At 50.8% G+C, this 18,071-nt stretch overlaps 1 protein-coding gene across 2 annotated transcripts in view; it reads right to left on the bottom strand.

Annotated features, from left to right (window-relative positions):
- NT5E (5'-nucleotidase ecto) overlaps nt 1-17,827 on the bottom strand; it is a 35,121-nt gene extending 17,294 nt beyond the window's left edge. For both annotated transcript variants that reach the window (XM_060030269.1, XM_060030268.1), the window contains exons 1-2: nt 17,415-17,827; nt 2,278-2,500 (exon numbers count right to left, since the gene is read on the bottom strand). In XM_060030269.1, the coding sequence (XP_059886252.1) occupies nt 2,278-2,500; nt 17,415-17,753 (562 nt within the window). In that variant the 5' untranslated portion in view covers nt 17,754-17,827. The remainder of the gene's footprint in view (nt 1-2,277; nt 2,501-17,414) is intronic.
- Nucleotides 17,828-18,071: the final 244 nt, after the last annotated feature.

An 18,071-nucleotide genomic window follows, 5' to 3' on the forward strand; every position in this document is an offset into this window, starting at 1 on the left:
GGATCTTAACTCCCCGATCAGGGATCGAACCCGCACCCCCTGCATTGGAAGGCAAAGTCTTAACCAGTGGACCGCCAGGGAAGTCCCTTTCTTGGTGGCTATTAAAGGAGGGGTAATGCTTTTCTCCAAATCATGCTGAACTCCTCAGCCTGACAATCCAGTCTTCAGTCCCCCTTTCTAGCTTTCTCTGCTTAGAACCCATGTTCCAGAAAACTGAACACCCAGCCACTTTGGGACTGTGGTCCCACCCTGCCTGCTCTCACGAGTTCATTCCAGCAACTTTCACTGGGAACCTCCCCTGTGCTGATACCCAGCAGGTCCCTGTCCTCAGGAGCTTGCGTCCTATCAGGTGACTCTGACCTCACTCCTGGAATGCCCTTTGCCCCAGTTGCTTCGCACACCCTGGAGAGGCCAAGTAAGGTCTTCATCGCGTCTACCTCACCCCCAAGCTGGCCATCACGTCCTTCGCTCACCAGAACCCCTCCCTCTCCCTCCCTGACTTTGTTTATGACTCTCCTATGGCGTTAATTACATGCCGCCTTAAATGAACTCAAAACCCCCTGGGTGGAACAGACATTATGGAGACACATAACTATTCAGTTATTCAACACGTCCACATCTTTAGCCCAAGATCCTCAGCTGGCCACTCTACTGGGTTCCAGATTTTCACTGAGGAGACCCAGCTGTCTCCTCAGGCTGCTCCAGTCATGCAGGAAGCCCAGAGCGAGGACAAATGTGATGAGGGGGAGGCGTTTTCTGGGGGTGACGGGGACCCAACAGCAGAAGCGTCCCACCTGAGGGCGCCCTGCGGCAACCAGGCCACATTACTCCAGCCCTACCCATGTCGGTGATTGGTTCACTCTGTAATCGCCACCCTGGCCTCTTGGCAGAAAAGCCCCAGGTGGTTCAGAGGCAGCACCCCCTGAGCCCCGGGGAAGGTGTGATCAGCCCGCACAGCGATGTCTGCAGGGGTGGGGAGAGGAAGAGGTCAGGCCGGGTGGTGGAGAGCAGCCCGAGACCAGGTCCCTCTGGTGGGACCACGTCCCTCTGAGGCAGAAGAGCACTCCTAAGACACTTCAAAAGCCAGTGCCTCAGCAGAAGCTTACACACCAGTGTAAAGCAATTACACTCCAATAAAGATATTAAAAGAAAAAAAGCCAGTGACTCATCACGTCCGTGGCTACCCTCTGTGGCTTCACAATGATCTCAGCAACAGCCGGTGACCGTGTGCAAAGGCTTGGTCACCGTGCGATAGACGTCCACCTGCTGCCTGCACCTGCTGCCTGGGGTGCCTGACAAGCCCCAGGTCCCCAGCCGTGGAGAGCGGCCCAGCCCTGCATCCAAGCCCTGCAGGACCCTCTGGGCCCCGGAGCCGCTCAAGGCCAACCGTTGACCTTTTCGTTGTTTCCGACGGCCTGCAACTATTTTAAACAGCAGTAACAGACATGTGACTTTTCTAACTGTTAATTAGATGTCCTTTATCAGTTCATTCTTAATGAAAACCCTTATTTCCCTTTTTTCTTCAAATGCGGAAAGAACACTGATTTGGATAATTTAGAAAAAAACATCTTTTTGTTTTTACTGCCAAAGTGCTCCTCTAAAAGTGGCTCAAAAATGTTTTCTGAATGGTCTCAGGGTTATACATGTGTGTGTGTGTGTGTGTATAGATATAGCAGATATATATATATCTCCTGTATGGTACATATACACATATACACACACACACACACACACACACACACACACACACAAGACCATTCAAAAATGTATATATATTTCCCAGAAAGCCAGATACAACAAAGTCATTAAAACTGTAAGAGACAAATAACTAAGAACAGAGAAAGCAGAGTTAACTGGACATGTAATAATCATATCAGAAAAGGAAAGTTGAGGTAAATTGAGGTAAAACCCTGGCTCTGGGCTCTGCCTCCACAGGAAGAAGGGCGTGAGTCACGTGGCTCTCATCCTCCAGTGAGTGACTCTGTACGGTTCAGCACTGGATATCAACGGCCCTCTCGTCCAATTCTGAATGCACTGAATTAAACAAAGATACTGTTTATGTCAACAAAGAAGTTCACTGAGCAGGAGGGCAAATGTCTTTAAGAAGTAACTCAGGGCAACTGGGAGCCACTGGACTCGTTTTTCAGTGTCATCCTAAGTACACACGTGTCCAACACCACACGTTCCTACTTGAACCAACGGTCCAGAAAAATAATGCCAAGCTCTGATTCAGTGCATCTATTTTCAAGCAGCAAGTGCTGTAAAAGAAGAAAATACCTGGATTGGAGAGGAAAGGGGTTTCTTTTGAAGTGTATCCGACAATCCCTACAACTTCATCACCAACAGGAAGAATTTTATACGGCAAATAAAGTCCTGATATTTGAGACGCCAGCGGCCCCTTGGCTTTAATGTTTGCACTCAGAATTGGAAATCTGGCCTCTTTGAGAAGTGGATCAATCAGGCCTTCTACACCATTATCAAATTCGTGATTTCCCAGTGCCTGGTAGAAAGGGAAAAGAGAAAAAGAATCAGGTACTCTGGAATTGCCAGTAAAAGCATACTTTAAAGAACATTACCTTGGGGAATTCCCTGGCGGTCCAGTGGTTAGGACTCCGTGCTTTCACTGCTGAGGATGAGGGTTCAATCCCTGGTCGGGGAACTACAACCTTGCGAGCCACGCGGTGTGGCCAAAAAACAGTTACCCTGGCACGGGGCTCCCAAACCTGGCGGAGCCCTAGGAAGCCGACTGCATGACTGCTGTCCTTCTCAGGCTCAGAGACTTTATTCTGGGGCCCTGGGGTTGGGCCCAGGGGCAACCAGATCACCAGGCTGGTTTGAAAACTGCTCCCCAGGGTCCACACCACCTGCTGAAGGTGGCATCAACGTGCATAGGAGTCACCCAGAGACCTGGCTGGGTGTCCACTGACCTGCCACTCCCAGATCTGGGACAGGTCAAGGGTCTGCACGGGCTCAGAGCCAGGGCTTTGGGAGGAGCTGGCACGCTTTAACACAACCCTTGTTCCCACCTGCTTCCCTCGTTTCCTTTCCTCACTGTTCTGGGACTGGCTCTAGGGGGCAAAATGACCACTTTGACGTCTGGCAGCTCCCCCTGGGGTGATGCTGACAAAACACAACGTGCCAGCCACCTCCTCAAAGGCCTTCCGCCCCCTTGTCCGCGGGCCTCCTGGAAGAAGCCCACCTCCTGGGGGCACGCACTCACCTGCTCTGGCTGCCAAGGCTGATTTGCTAACTTAGTACTTAAACCAGTGAGTCTCAAACTTTCTCAACACCACACCCGATTCTGCTCCACCTTGAGGGTCATCTGAGAACAGGCCTGGAAGTGCTGGCGGGCGACCCCTCTGTCTAAATGAACACCGCCCCCCCATATTCTCTTACTTCCCGCCCTTCTCCTTCCTGCACGCTCCCCTCCGCAGCGGTGCGCTCTGCATGCCCGTGGGGTCCTCCCCGCGTGGAGGGCTCCCTGAGCCACTGCGTCCCACCACCTCCACCCTGCTCAGCCCTGGAGCCCCTCACCTGCCCGGCAGGTGCCCCCTGGGTGCCTGGGCTCAAAGGGCCATGTGCGTCGTGTCCTCACGTGCACTGCTTCTCCACGGAGAAAGCAGCACTTCATGTCCCCATGTGCCTGTCGCTCCAACCAGACTCAGAATTTCTGAACTTGCCTTCCCCCCCCCCCCACCCCCGTCTCTGAGTATCTGCTCATTTTTACTTCTTCCTCTTACTTAACTGCTTCCCTCTTAAAGGCTGACCGAGTTAAAGGTTCTCTCAGTCTTCGGTAATTGCCTTTTTCTCTTCTATTCTTAGAATATTATGGTTCTTTCCTATGGTGAAATAAGTCTGCCTTATGAGGTTACAATAACTATCTTGCTTAGCTGTAAAGTTTTTTTGAAAAAATGAATGTTCCTACAGCTCTTCACGAGAGATTATCCAGTAAGTTGGCCGCCTTACACTGTACCATTATATTGCTAGCACTCTGCAACAGCTGAAGTTACATTTTTCCTTTATTTGTCTTGCTTGGTGTCTCCTCCTTGGACTTGAGTGTAATGCCCTGAAAGTGGTGACCTTGGCTGCCTTTTCCCCTCTCTGCCCCGCGGGGACAGGAGCCCTGATCCGGGTGCTTGGAGCGGTGCACAGGTGCCTGAAATATCTCCCTGGCACTCACACCTTCCACTCCAAACTGAACATCTGCTGCCCTGTCTTTTCTCCTGACTCTTCATCTGTCTGTCCGGCTGCCACGTGGACATTGCGCTCCAGGGTCTTACAGGCACCCCAAGCTCACCCGGTTCAAAGCCCCTGCCTCGGGCTTCCCTGGTGGCGCAGTGGTTGTGAGTCTGCCTGCCGATGCAGGGGACATGGGTTCGTGCCCCGGTCCGGGAGGATCCCACATGCAGTGGAGCGGCTGGGCCCGTGAGCCATGGCCGCTGAGCCTGCGTCCGGAGCCTGTGCTCCGCAACGGGAGAGGCCACAACAGTGAGAGGCCCGCGTACCGCAGGAAAAAAAAAAAAAAAAAAAAGCCCCTGTCTCTGGGATTCCCATCTTGGTCCAGGTGCTATCATCTCCCAAGTCAGTACAGCCAGAAGCCCCGGGGCAGCTGAATCCCTCCCCCTCGCTGCCTCTCCCACATCTCCCAGCAGCATCCCTTCCCTTTGGCTAAATGCTCTGGTCCAGCCCACCCCATTGCTCCCACCTGCCTGCGCCCTGGCCACTCCTTCTGGGAACTGCAACAGCTTCCCAGCTGGGCCTCCAGCTACCACCATCGCCTTCTCTGAACCATTCTGCACGCATCCTGCTGCCAGAATCATCTTTCCAAAACGCAAATCTGAACTTGTCCGTCCGACCTTAAGGTCCCACAGAGGCTCCCCACTGCCTTTGTGATAAAGTTCAATGTCCTGAGCTCTCTGAGGTCTGGTCTCGCCTTCCCCTTCAGCCTCCCTCTGACACCCACCCCCAGGCAGCAGTCAGGCCTGACGCCATGACTAACGAGCAGTGATTCAGGCACATTTCTAAACTGCAGCTTCCTCCGGAAGAGCAGTCAATGAATAAAACAAAAGTTGTAATGGAAACGAGCCGGCATTTACTAAGCACTCTCCACACACCATGCCAGGTGAGTTTGCAGAGCAAAGCTGGTTTCCTGCTGTGACGTTGGTACTATTACTATCCTCATGTTACAGAGGAGAACAACCGAGCTCTACAGACATTAAATCAATCGTTCAAAGTCACACGATTAGGAAGCGGTGGAGTTGGGACCAGAGCCACTTCTGTTTGACTCCAACCTTCTTCACCTCTATGCTTGGATGTAATGGGTTTCGCATAAGGCCTACTACAGGGGGAGCCCTCGAAGTAAAATCCTGACTCCTCGTACTTTTCCACGCTCTCACGGATCTCTGTCCCTCTGTATATGATGGAGAAAAGATAATCAACTGATACATACATAGGGAGACAGAACATTCCTTTCCCATGCCAGGCCTTTACTACTTTATTCAACTAATGGCCTTAGCTCCTGAAGTCTGATGGTCCTTCTGGAAGAAAGACTTCCCCAAACCCTCGTGGTCGTCCCTGAGTTAGCTGTCCTTCTCTGCTCCGAAGGTCCCCTCAGGCAGCCCTAGCAGACCCCACAACTGCCCACTGAGTCCCTGTATCACCCAGCACAGTCCCTGGAGCAGAGCATGAATAAATGAATGAGCAGAAAAATCTCCATCAAATGTCCTTCTCCTACACACAGCTGACTCTTCCTACAAAAATCAAGGCAGGACGTGCTCCACGGAGTTGCCTGGGAGTGACCTGGTGCTCACTGCCGGCTCTCCCACCCTCCCCATGGCTCCCCGCTGCCCCCTATCCCGCCATCAACCTCCAGCAGGAACTTACCCTCAGTAAGCCAGTGAAGGAGACACTTGTGAGGATGCGCGTGATCCCAGGTGTTGGGAAGGAGTCTCCACAACCTCAGAGAAACCCCTGGAGAAGCGCTGCAACACCCAGGCGCCCCTCCCTTCCCCTCACGACCCACCAGCCACCAAGCTCCGTTGCTCCTGCACCGCCCCAGCCAGGGCGCCCCTCCTCTCTGCGCTCCCAATGCCCCACTCTGCCTCATCGCTCTTCACCCACACCTTTGCAGAGCCTCCGAGCCGGTGTCTGGTCGCCAGGCTCACACACCTCTCGACCACAGCCCGCGGGCCCCCAGAACGCGCATCCCCAAACACCCACCCGACCGCTTCTAGCCCTGGTGTGAGTCTCTGCGAGACTCCCCCCCTGCCCACCGAAACCCCAGCCCTGCCTCCTCGGACGCCCTATGAGCGAGCCACTCCCTGATCTCCCTGAGCTCTCGCGTTTTTTCTGCCAGACCAGGTGCCCTCAGTTCCAGGAACACTAATCCACCTGCACGCAATGAGCTGCCTTAGATGCAGCCCAAGGTGAGCTCTGTGAGAAGCCTTTCGTGGCGCCATGACCGCAGACAGCCCTCCAGCCACATCCGTCACACCTCGCTGCCGCTGTCCACACATCTTTCTCCCGGAGGCAGGAGTGGTGTCGACTGTCCCAGTGTCCTTGGTGATGCCAGATGAGCGCCTGGCACCAGCGCCCTGCAGGTGTTTACTGAACGGATAGTAAAACCACCTGCTTCTTTCAAACGGGCTCCATTTTCACCTATGATTTGGTAAGTGAGCCACTGAAACTTTTCAGTAGAAGGCAGGATATAAAATCACTTGGTAAATAGTAGTTAAGTGATATTTAGTTGTAAAACCAGAGAAACCAAATTGCTTGGAAGCAGGTGAACCAGACGGTAAGCTTGGAAGCTTAGCCAACTGCTTCACAATTTATCGCCTGGTCCTCTTATTTCATTTCCTGTGTGTGTGGGTTTTTTAATTAATTAATTTATTTATTTTGGACTGCGTTGGGTCTTCGTTGCTGCGTGCGGGCTTTCTCTAGTTGCGGTGAGCGGAGGCTACTCTTCGTTGTGGTGCCGGCTTCTTGCGGTGGCTTCTCTTGTTGCGGAGCACGGGCTCTAGGTGCACGGGCTTCCGTAGTTGTGGCGTATGGGCTCAGTAGTTGTGGCTCGCGGGCTCTAGAGCGCAGGCTCAGTAGTTGGGGTGCACGGGCTTAGCTGCTCCGCGGCATGTGGGATCCTCCCGGACCAGGGATCGAACCCATGTCCCCTGCATTAGCATGCGGATTCTTTTTTTTTCTTTTAACATCTTTATTGGAGTATAATTGCTTTACAATGGTGTGTCAGTTTCTGCTTTATAACAAAGTGAATCAGCTATACATATACATATATCCCCATATCCCCTCCCTCTTGCGTCTCCCAATCCCACCCCTCTAGGTGGTCACAAAGCACCGAGCTGATCTCCCTGCGCTATGCGGCTGCTTCCCACCACTGTGCCACCAGGGAAGTCCCTCCTGTGTTTTAATTTATATTTCCACTAATATCTTATTGGCATTTGTTGGTGAATAGATTTTTAAACAAAGTTTTCTGAACTGTTCAGTGTCTTGTCTTGCACATGTGAACGCTGTACAGATTTCATGATAGCAGTTGGCAAGAAAATGGAACTTTTTGAAGTGTCTTTCTATTGGGAATCTACCAAGGGGATCAACTCTTTGGTCTATCAAAGGATACCTATAGGGTATCTGAATTAGAAAGGGGACATTTCATAGGCCCAGTTTTGTCTACAAAGAACTGTGAAAATTACCAGTGAATTTGACATGAGGGAATTTCAAGAAAGAGAAAAAATTTTAAAGACAAAAAAATGACAAAAAGAAATACTAATAGTTAAGACTTCCCTGCTACATGGCCAAGCCCTGTTCACACATGAACTCATTCAATTCTCACAATGCTATGAGGTAGGTGCTATTATTTGTCCTTTATAGAGATGGGAAAACTAAGGCACGGGGCTTCCACAGCTAGCAAGGGGCAGAGCTGGGGTCTGAACAAAGCGAGGCTTTAGCATCCGGGACCTTTAACTATTCTGCCAAACTGCCGCTAATACAAGCACCTGTAAACCATGATGTAAAAGGATATAGAAAGAATGTATATATACATGTATAACTGAATCCCTTTTCTGTACAGCAGTAATGAACACTACATTGTAAATCAACGATACTTCAATAAAAAATTATAAAGAAATAAAAAATAGTTATTATACACAGAATGGATAAGCAGCAATGTCCTACTATAGGGCACAGAGAACTATGTTCAGTATCCTATGAAAAACCATAATGGAAGAGATTATAGAAAAATACAAGCCTCTGGAAGGGATGAGTATCACTCAACAACCCATTGGTTTCTTCCAGATTTCTACAGCGCCAAGCAACACGGCCCTGGTCCTTGTCCTTAGGAAGGGGAGGGCAGACAGGGAGAGAGCGTGACATAAACACATCCGTCCATGCACCCATCAAGCAAGTGGGAACCACAGACGGGGACGTGTGTGAGAGAGCCTGGCAAAGACGCAGGCCCGCCCTGCCCGTTGAGGATGGCCAGGGCTCCAAGTGTGAGCTTCACCTGGTCAGGGGAAGCTCCCAGGCAAATGACATCAGCTATATTAACAAATGAGGAGATGAAGACATGACAGCTGAGATAGTCAAAAATGTTCCAAGTGAAGACAAGAGGCTTAAATCCAGGTGGAAGAGAAACGAAGGAAAGAAGAACTGATTTAAGAGCAGCGCAGGACGCATTACACAGAAGAAAAGAATTTCTGTTTTAATCCGCAGAACTCAATTGTGAGAACGTCAAAAAGCCATTTGTCAGAAATTTGCAACACATGAATTTAGTGAGTCATTTAGACACTAGCTCATCCCATGAAGGAGTCTGCAGGAAACCCTATAATTTAAGGGTGAGGGGAGAATCTGGTCTATCATACAACAGGGCTCAGCTGCCAATCACTCAGGGAGACTCAGCAACAACCGTAAGTGGGAAGGATCACAAGGTAGGTCTGGTTTGGGTGGTACATTTCTGGCGCTGTGGCCACTTCTGGTGTTGGGTTGCACTCCACACCCCCAGTTTTAGGCCCTGGCAGGTGAATGTGGCAGCTGACTGAATAGCAGAAAAGATCCCCAGACTTAATCCAGCTTTCCTGCACCTCAATGTTAACTGAATGAATGACTGAACAAACAAGTACTGAACAGACAGCATTTCACATTTGCCATATAAGCTCTCTGTACATGCAAAATACCCATACCATTGTTACCTTTAGAATCACCTGCTCAACTAGTTGGGTTCCAGGCAGGTTTAACTACATCTCGGAGGGGCTAGAAGGCTCCAGCTAATGTTTGGATTCTATACAGAACCAACTATGCAGGTGAGGGAAAAGAAGTGTCAAGGGGATTTTCAAGTTCTGGTTCCGCAGCTGAAGAACACAGCCAGGGAAGGAGCTTACACAGCATTCAGAGGCGTCTGTGAGTGAAGTGGGGAACACTGTCAATCTGCTGTGGGATTTGTTTGGTTCCTTCCCCCTTTTCAGTTAAGAAAACACAGATGGCTAGGACAAGATGAGCTAAGAAGCTGCCTTTGTTTCCTCCTCTCCGTGCCTGAGGCTGGTCTCACCCAGCCCAGCTCTGGTGTGGAAACTCCGACTGGAACAGGAAGCGTAAGGTCCGGGACCACAGCCACAGGACAGGGTCGGGGTCGGGGGGGTGAATGTTCACATCACTGAGGCCCGAGGATCCACAACCCACTAGACATGTACAACTTCTGAGGTCTGAGATCTAGGAAAAACTACCAACTTTCTTTGCTTTTAAAAAGAGAACAACGAAATCCCCGCTGCCATTAGATATCTCTTTCAAGCTTCCCAAACCAGCAAGGCTAGTCTGTCTTCCCAGAACATCTGCTTTGTTATTGAAGATAAACTCATTAATTTCCTCCATATGAGAGGCTTTGTCGTTAACCACTTGAATATAAGGTGACTTCTCTTTGCTTAGGGATTGGTTTTCTGGGGAGGAGGGGAAACATGCCCACTGTTGATTTGGGCATATATGGTACCCGGGCATTGTCTTCTGCAGACAAGATGTTTAGTTGGAGAATCCCTTTGCACAGGTATTAGCATTTCAGTCATTTTTGCTTTGCTTTGCTCCTCCCCCCTCCCCCCCTTCATAGGTCCTACCCAGCCTCTTTATGTGGTTAAGAAGGGCTCAGGCGGGCATGGTCCCCTCCACTGAACAGTAAGTTTCACCCTGGCAGGTCTTGTTCACTGCCCGAAGCACTCAGCATGAAGCCTGGCACAGGCCAGTGCCTAGTGAATATTTGTGGACTGACTGAATAAAAGAACCTCACAGACAGCAGGCTTGAACCTGGGCTCATCCTCCTCCCATTGTGGCCACCGCCTTCTATTACGAAGAAGGTAACCCTCCATCCAAAATCCTGGGAACCTGTTTGTCTGGAAGCAGTGGCCACCTGCAGGTACCTGGGAGAAGACCCAAGCCATCCCTCCACAAGGAAAGAGCCGCCATGAAAGGGATGGTGAAGGGGAAATAAGAACGTTGTCAGGCAAACTTAGACTTGTGCGTAAAATTCAGGGCCAGCACCAGCCGAGCTATGTTGGCAGATTAGAAGCAAGACAGATGGCAAGGGCTGGGGCGCTGAGAAATGACAGGGGCAGACCACCCTCTCCAAATGCCCTGTTTCATAGAGGAGGGATCTGCTGCCCAAACCCACATAGATAATGACCTGCAAAAGCCAAGAAGTAAAACCTGGGTGTCCTGAGGTCCCGTCCAGATCTCTTTCCACCGCTTCTGTCTGCCACAGCCCTACAGGGGACAAGCATGTCCAGTAAGTTCAGGAAACGCCTTTAGCTGGAAATAACAGGCTTCAGCTGTCAGGGGGTAAGCTTACTACACCTCTGCACTCCTGAGGTGTAGTGTTAAACAATGCCGGCTCTCCCCGTGTCTGCGGCTTGAACCCTCTTAGTCATCTTTTGATTATAACCTCTCCTGAGCCACTCCTGCCAACAGAAGGTGACCGTGGCTAGCACTGTGCAGAGAACTTTCCATGCTTTATCATCTCCTTTAAACCCCACAGCAATCTATGGGGGGAAGACCGCCATCACACCCACCTTACTCCTGCGGAAAGGAAGGCTCCACGAGGTCCAAGAACCTGCTCACAGCCCATAGATTTTAAGTGGTAGAAAGGGGACCTGATCCCAGACAGTCACCCCCGAGTTCACCCTCACAGCCCTGTGCCACGCTGCCTGCCCACTGAAACTGGTCCCGGTGGCTTCAGCCTTCCTTTCCCCGTCACCATAGTTCCGAACCAGAGTCCCCCTAAAACCGAGCTCCCTTACTGAGTTTATGATTAATCTCTCTGTTCAAAACTTTATTCCCTTTCTTGTCCCCTCTGACCTCAACCACGTGCTAACTTTTTTTTTTTTTTTTTTTTTTTTGGTACGCGGGCCTCTCACTGTTTTGGCCTCTCCCGTTGCGGAGCACAGGCTCCGGACGCACAGGCTCAGCAGCCATGGCTCACGGGCCCAGCCGCTCCGCGGCATGTGGGATCTTCCTGGACCGGGGCATGAACCCGCGTCCCCTGCATCGGCAGGCAGACTCTCAACCACTGCGCCACCAGGGAAGCCCCAACCACGTGCTAACTGAACAGTAATCAACCAGAGTCAGAGGAGGAAGATGGCCCGTTGTAGATTTCATCATTAACTACAAACTCAGGTGGTTCTCCTAACAGGCCCTGGAGCCATGGACCACCTGGCCAGAGAATTGTAAACCGGAGACACCCTGACTCCAGAAACTGTGATTAAGAAATGTCATAAAACAATGATTAATCCCAGCTCCTTTGTCCATCCCCTTTAAAAACACCAGTAACTCAAAGTCTAAGCTGGAGTGGATCTGAGGCTCATCTCCCACTCCCTTGCTTGGCGCCCTGCAATAAACCTTGACTTTGACACAGACTCCCGCTGTCAGAGTTTGGCTTTCTGCGCCGTGGGCACACGAGCACTTTGCCGGGTTGCATTTAGGGTCCATCATCTCCCACCTAGACCGCTGGCCAGCCCCTTCTCCCCTCCTCTTCTCTGGTATCTTCGCCCTCCCATCCATTTCTGTTCATCTTCCCAAACTAGGATTTCCTTCTGTTGCTGGGAGGTGTCTTCTCACATCAACCAGTTCTCTAGTTCTCTGCGGTTACCAACTGTGTGTCCAACAATTCAATTCCATTTTGACACTGTCTACCTGGAGTGAGCATCAGATCACAAATCCCAGGCTCAGAGCCACAAGCCTGCCCCTTCAGATGCCAGCTGCAAGTCTTGGGTCACTTGTACTTCTGACCCATCAGCTATAAATCAAGGATTCCCACGGCCCCTCCACAGGCTCGATAATTTGCTAGAACCACTCACAGGATGCAGGAAAGTGCTTTGGTTACTGTTACTGGTATATTTTAAAGGATACAACTCAGGAACAGCCAAATGGAAGACATGCATGGTACAAGACGTGCAAGCAGAGGGGTGCACGTGGCCTCCTGGAGCACACCACCCTCCGGGCACCTCAGTGTGTTCACCGTTTAGGAGTTTTTATGGAGGTTTCATCACACTGACATGATTGATTAAATCACTGACAACTGGTGATTGGTTCAATCTCCGGGCCCCCTCCCCTCCCCAGAGGTTGAAAGTTCCTACCCTCTGGCCTTTTCCTTTCTGGCCACCAGCCCTCATTCTGAAGCTGCCTAGGGGTTCCCAGCTATCAGTCACCTCATTAGCATACAAAGGACACTCATCACTCATCCCCAAGAGTTTGGGGAGCTATGCTGCCAGGAACTGCAGACAAAGACAAAATGTTTATTTTTCATTAACCACAGTCCCTCTACTCAGAAACCTCCAGTGGCTCCCCATGGCAACAGAGGAGAGCCCACACTTTTCAGGGTGGCCTGTAAACCGTACACAATCTCATCTCCCCTGATTCCTGCCACCTTGCTCTGGTCCGGGCTGATCCATCGTGCAGATTCCTGCCTCTGCACCTGTGCTTCATCCTCCTGCCCCCTCACTAAATCAAAATGGAATCAAGGGACTTCCCTGGTGGTCCAGTGATAAAGAATCTGCTTTCCAATGCAGGGGTCGCGGGTCTGATCCCTGGGCAGGGAACTAAGATCCCACATGCCGCGGGGCAATGAAGCCTGCGCACCACAACTTCTGAGCCTGCACGCCTCAACTAGAGAGCCTGTGTGCCACAAACTAGAGTCCATGCGCCCTGGAGCCCGTGCGCCACAACTAGAGAGAGAAATCCCGCATGCCACAACTAGAGGGAAGCCCGTGCACCACAACTACAGAGAAGCCTGCGCACCGTAACAAAGACCCGACGCAGCCAAAAAAAATTTTTTTTAAAAGGAAATAAATAGAAGCTCGCGCAGGGCAATGAAGACCCAACACAGCCAAAAATAAATAAATAAACAAAAGAAAATAAATAAAATAAATTTTAAAAAATGGAATCAAAACATTTCTTAGGACGCCATTGGTTTAGAGATGTAAGGAACCTCAGATTTTATAGATGAGGAACTGATGACCCAGACTGCTGAATGGCATAGCCCCAGATTATAGATTCATTATCTCTCAAAGGCAGAGAGAAAGGTACCCATCTCTGAATTCCGGGGATGAGCGCTGGGGATGACAAGCTCCAAATGAACAAAGTCTTGTGTAAACTTTCAAAAGCACAAACCACACACACACACACACACACACACACACACAAAATTAATTTGATTATACCAAATGGAGGATTTCTGTTCAGTGAAAAGACACTACGGACAAAATTACTAAACCTAAATAGAAGATATCTGCAATGTCTAAACTTGATTACAGATCAACACTTAGAATTCCTGAAAATCAGGAAAAATAGAGCAAACCTAATTTTTAAAAATAGAGCAAAGTATGTGAACATGCAATTAGGGAACAGGAAACCCCCAAAGTTAACAAACATATCAAATTCACTAGTTATTAGAAAAATACAAGATCAAACAATGAGATGTCATTTTACACCTCCTGGAAAGCTGGAGAATGATGCAAAGCAGGGGTAAGGATGCGGGGCTCACATCTGCCTGGGGGTGGGTGTGGTGAGTAGAGGGCTCCAGGAAAGCAGTCTGGCGATCCTTACAGCGCAGTCCCTGTGGCCAGCAATTCTGCCCTTGGGTGTGGATCCCAAAGAAATCCTCACAGGCGGGACCCGCAGGAGGCTGCTCCGGGCAGCGCATTTGTGGAACTGCAGCACGATGTGTGCGATCTCCAAACCCATCATGGGGGAGCAGATGCTAAAACGTGTGGAGGTGTCCATGGAGCAGGATGCACAGTGTACGTACGGGGTAGATACAGAGTGACACCACTCAACGAGGAAACATTAAGAATAGCTCAGGCCAAAAAAAATAATCATCACACCTCTGGTGATCCCTGCAAATACAAACTGCTACATGGTGTTACATGATTAGCATTTAAAAATAATTTTTTTAATAAATTTTTTTAAAAAAATGTATAAAAAAATTAGTTCAGACAATGGGACTTAGAAGAGATGGTGGAGGGGCCGGAGGAGGGTGGTAGGCTGTGCGGGGCAGTCAGAATCGGATTATACTGAGAGCTGAAAACCCAAACCCCCATTCCTCACAACTTTTGCTCTTTTTGGCCGGGCACATGGAGCTAACCTTTACTGAGTACTCTGAGCCAGGAGGGTGCTAGGGATTTGTACATTTATTATCTCATGTATCGCTTGCAAAACTCCTACACCGTTGGGTAGGGGTGATCCCTCCTGTTTTGCAGTTGGAAACAGGACACTCAGAGAAAGCAACGTGCCAAAATCACATGGTGATGCACATCGGATGCACATCTGAGCTGTCTTCCTGTCCCTCTGCCAATAAAGCGACACCAACTAGCGACTTGTGACATTCTCCCTCTAGAGTTTTCTGCCTGGCAGCTGGGTCCAGGGGTCTTCCCCAGGCTTGCCCTAGGCTCCAGAGCTATCAGAACCCACCCCCCCCAGCTCTCTCCCTGGGACATACGGGTCCAGAGGTCTAGGGTACTCCTGAAGTTAAGCTAGATTCTAGTAGCTTCCTCTTTGCCCTCCAGACCCACGCATCCTTAGATGTGGCTCCTCGAACCAGGTCCAGTTTCTAGAGAACTGGAGACGCCCCTGCACAATTGTTTTCCACCCTGATCTAAATCTCCAGCTTCCTGGGAGTCAAGATGTAGCGGCAGGTGGGTGGGCATGGGAGGAACATTAACAGCAGAAAAGCGATAAATTCCCTGAGAGCAGTATAAGTAAAATGACAGTGAAAAACCTCTGTAAACCCAGAACACGGCAGAGCTTTGTTAAAGCAACGCGAGAACTAGGATTTTACGCAGGTCAAATCATGTTTGTCAAACCCCAGAACTGCACAGAGTTAAGTCTGATAAGATGCTATCAGGAACCTGGCTGTTGACCCTCCTCTCCCTCCTTACCCGCTGCCAACATTATATAAGCTGCCTAGTTTTCCTCAGGCCCCAGTCCAATTATTCTTAGTGAAACTGAAAAGAAAGTAATTCCATCCAATAGAAAGTATTCTAAAAGGTCCCAGTGGTGATGGGCTGTAACTTGCCGCAGACTGCTTTGGCTTTACCCAGACTCCTTCATAAACACTTGATATGATGACTAACACCATGAGTTTAATTTGACTTAAAGAGAAAAACATTATTATTCAAGAAAACTAGGAATTATCCATCTTTTTTTCACCAAAAAGAGTCTACACAACTGTGGACAAAAGAGTGACACAAAAAGAAAAGTTTAGAAAGTTGTGGTTTATACATGAAATCAAAACAAACTTATGTAAGGTTTATTCTTCCTCAGAGGAAATGGCAACGTAGGCTAGTAACAGGTTAATTTTATAGATATTTATTCTGCTGTTACCTTAGGGCAAAGCATCAGGCAGGATGAGCTGCGCAGATAAGAACGCGATGAGGCCACTCACGGAATTCTTGGGACCCACGATTCTTTGGTAGAGTCCAGATGCTGGCGAGCTCCCCAGATAAACTCTGGGGCTCAGGGGTCCCTTTGTATTGCTGCTGCTTTGAGCATCCCTGATAACCTTAAAACCAACGATCAGAATGGAGAGGAGAGCTCTCTGCCCTTCTTTCATCTCTCTACAATGAGCTTTCTTGGAAAAACCCCCCCAAACAAAACAACTCTACCCTCTTATCTTCTCCTGTCCTCCTCTCTCCAAGTTTCCAGCTGGGGTGGGGGTGGGGGAAATACAGCACTGTGCTTTGCTGACCTCTGTGCTCTTCTGATACAAAGTGTGCCATTAGCCCTCTGTATTCCAGCCTGTACCACACCTCTCCCTGCCTTCCAGATGCACACACATGGACTTCACAGATTTCCCTGGACCCCTGCTCTGTTCTTCTAAAGCTCCTAGGATTTCTTGCCCCCAGTTTCTCCACAGAATCTCTTTATTCTAGGATTTTACACAGGGTTAAACTTGGTGCTGGTTTGAGTTACAAAAGTCATACCTATTTATTATTGTGTAACTAACTCCTCTCTGCTCCTTTTCTAGAATTCAGTCTAACCAATAAGGCACCACCTTTAACAGAGCACTGGGGAACTTGGACTTAAACTCTTGCCCATGTTTTAAGAGCCTCTCATCTCTTAAGCTGGAGTCTCTTCCTAAATCTCTTCTGCTAAACTGGTTTTACTGAAATCCTTTGAAACCCAGTGTTTTCAGCATTTTGGCCTCCTCTCGAAGTTTCTTTCTTTCTGTGTTTAAACCTCTACAGCAGGGTCTGGTAATAATAAGAACTAACATTTAAAGAGGCCATACTATGTGCTAGGCAATCCTCTGAAGTAGATAGAATTATTACCCCCATATTACAGAGGAAGGAACTGAGGCAGAGAGAAAGTCAATTGCACACAGAAGGTGCCCAGCCTTTTTCCCAAGTCTGCCAGCTTAAATATGCTTAAGCTGCGGGGTCAAAGGGCTCTGGAGTCCATTCTTAACCTGTCTCCCTATTCTGGACCTGCATAATGCACTCAACCTCTTTGACCCTGAGTTAGTTTCACTTCCAATTATTGGTAAATCGAGATAAAGCATTCTTCGAAAGACCGACCAGTAAATGAGAGGTTCGTGACGAGGCTACCTCGGTCCCAGGCTCTGGATAATTGGGGTCCTACGCACCCCAGCGGAACGCCCTCACTGGCAGGGCTGGAACCCGTTCCTCGAAACGCCCCATCTCACGGTGAGGGTGCAGCAACATCAGTCCGTTTAAGACGAATCGGCCAAGGGACGTCTATGTCTGCGTCCACCTGGCACACCGACGGGGAGTCTCGCTTTCTCCCCACATCGCTCTGCGCCCCGGTCCCAGGCTCGCCACCCGTGCCTCGCCGTCGGCGGCTCCTCCACCCCGGCTTCTCTCGGTCCGGGGACTCTACCCAGGGGGCTCCCGAGCTTCCCGGGCTCGCCTTCTTACCATGGCATCGTAGCGCAGGGCGTTCATGAAGTGCGCCACCTCGGCGCCCTTGTACACGGTGAACCAGATGGTACCCTGGTACTGGTCGCCGGCGTCGAGCAGCAGCACGTGGGGCTCGGCGCGGCGGATCTGGCGCACCTTGGTGGCGAGCCGTGCCACGCCGCCCACGCAGCGGCTGGCGTTGACGCACTTGCTAGAGTCCTCGCTCGTCTGCTCCAGCCGGCTGTGCACGTCGTTGGTGTGCAGTATGGTGAGCTCCCAGCCGCCTGCCGCGGGCCACAGCAGCGCGCCCAGCGCGAGCAGCCTCAGCGCTGAGGCGCGTGCGCCTCGGGGACCCATGGCTGCAGCTGCCGGCGAGGGCGCGAGGGCGGTGAGTGCTGGCGAGCCGCGCGGGTGGAGGCGTGCGGTGGCGAGCGCGGAGGGCGCTGGAGTCAAGTGCCCTGGCCCGCGAGCGGGCGGGCCGGCGGGCGGGCCGGCGGGCGGGCGAGGCGAGGCGGGGCCGGGCCTGGGCGGGCTCTTCTGAGGCCCGGAGGCCGGCCCCACGGCCAGGCGCACGCCCGCGCGGTCACCCGATACGACCCCGGCCCGCCGGGCTGCCGGGGCGCGGCTGGCGGCTGGCACCCGCTCCGGGCGGGAACAGTGGGGAGGTTGTTCACG

This window comes from Delphinus delphis, chromosome 14 (assembly GCF_949987515.2).
Source record: "Delphinus delphis chromosome 14, mDelDel1.2, whole genome shotgun sequence".
Classification (NCBI taxonomy): domain Eukaryota; kingdom Metazoa; phylum Chordata; class Mammalia; order Artiodactyla; family Delphinidae; genus Delphinus; species Delphinus delphis.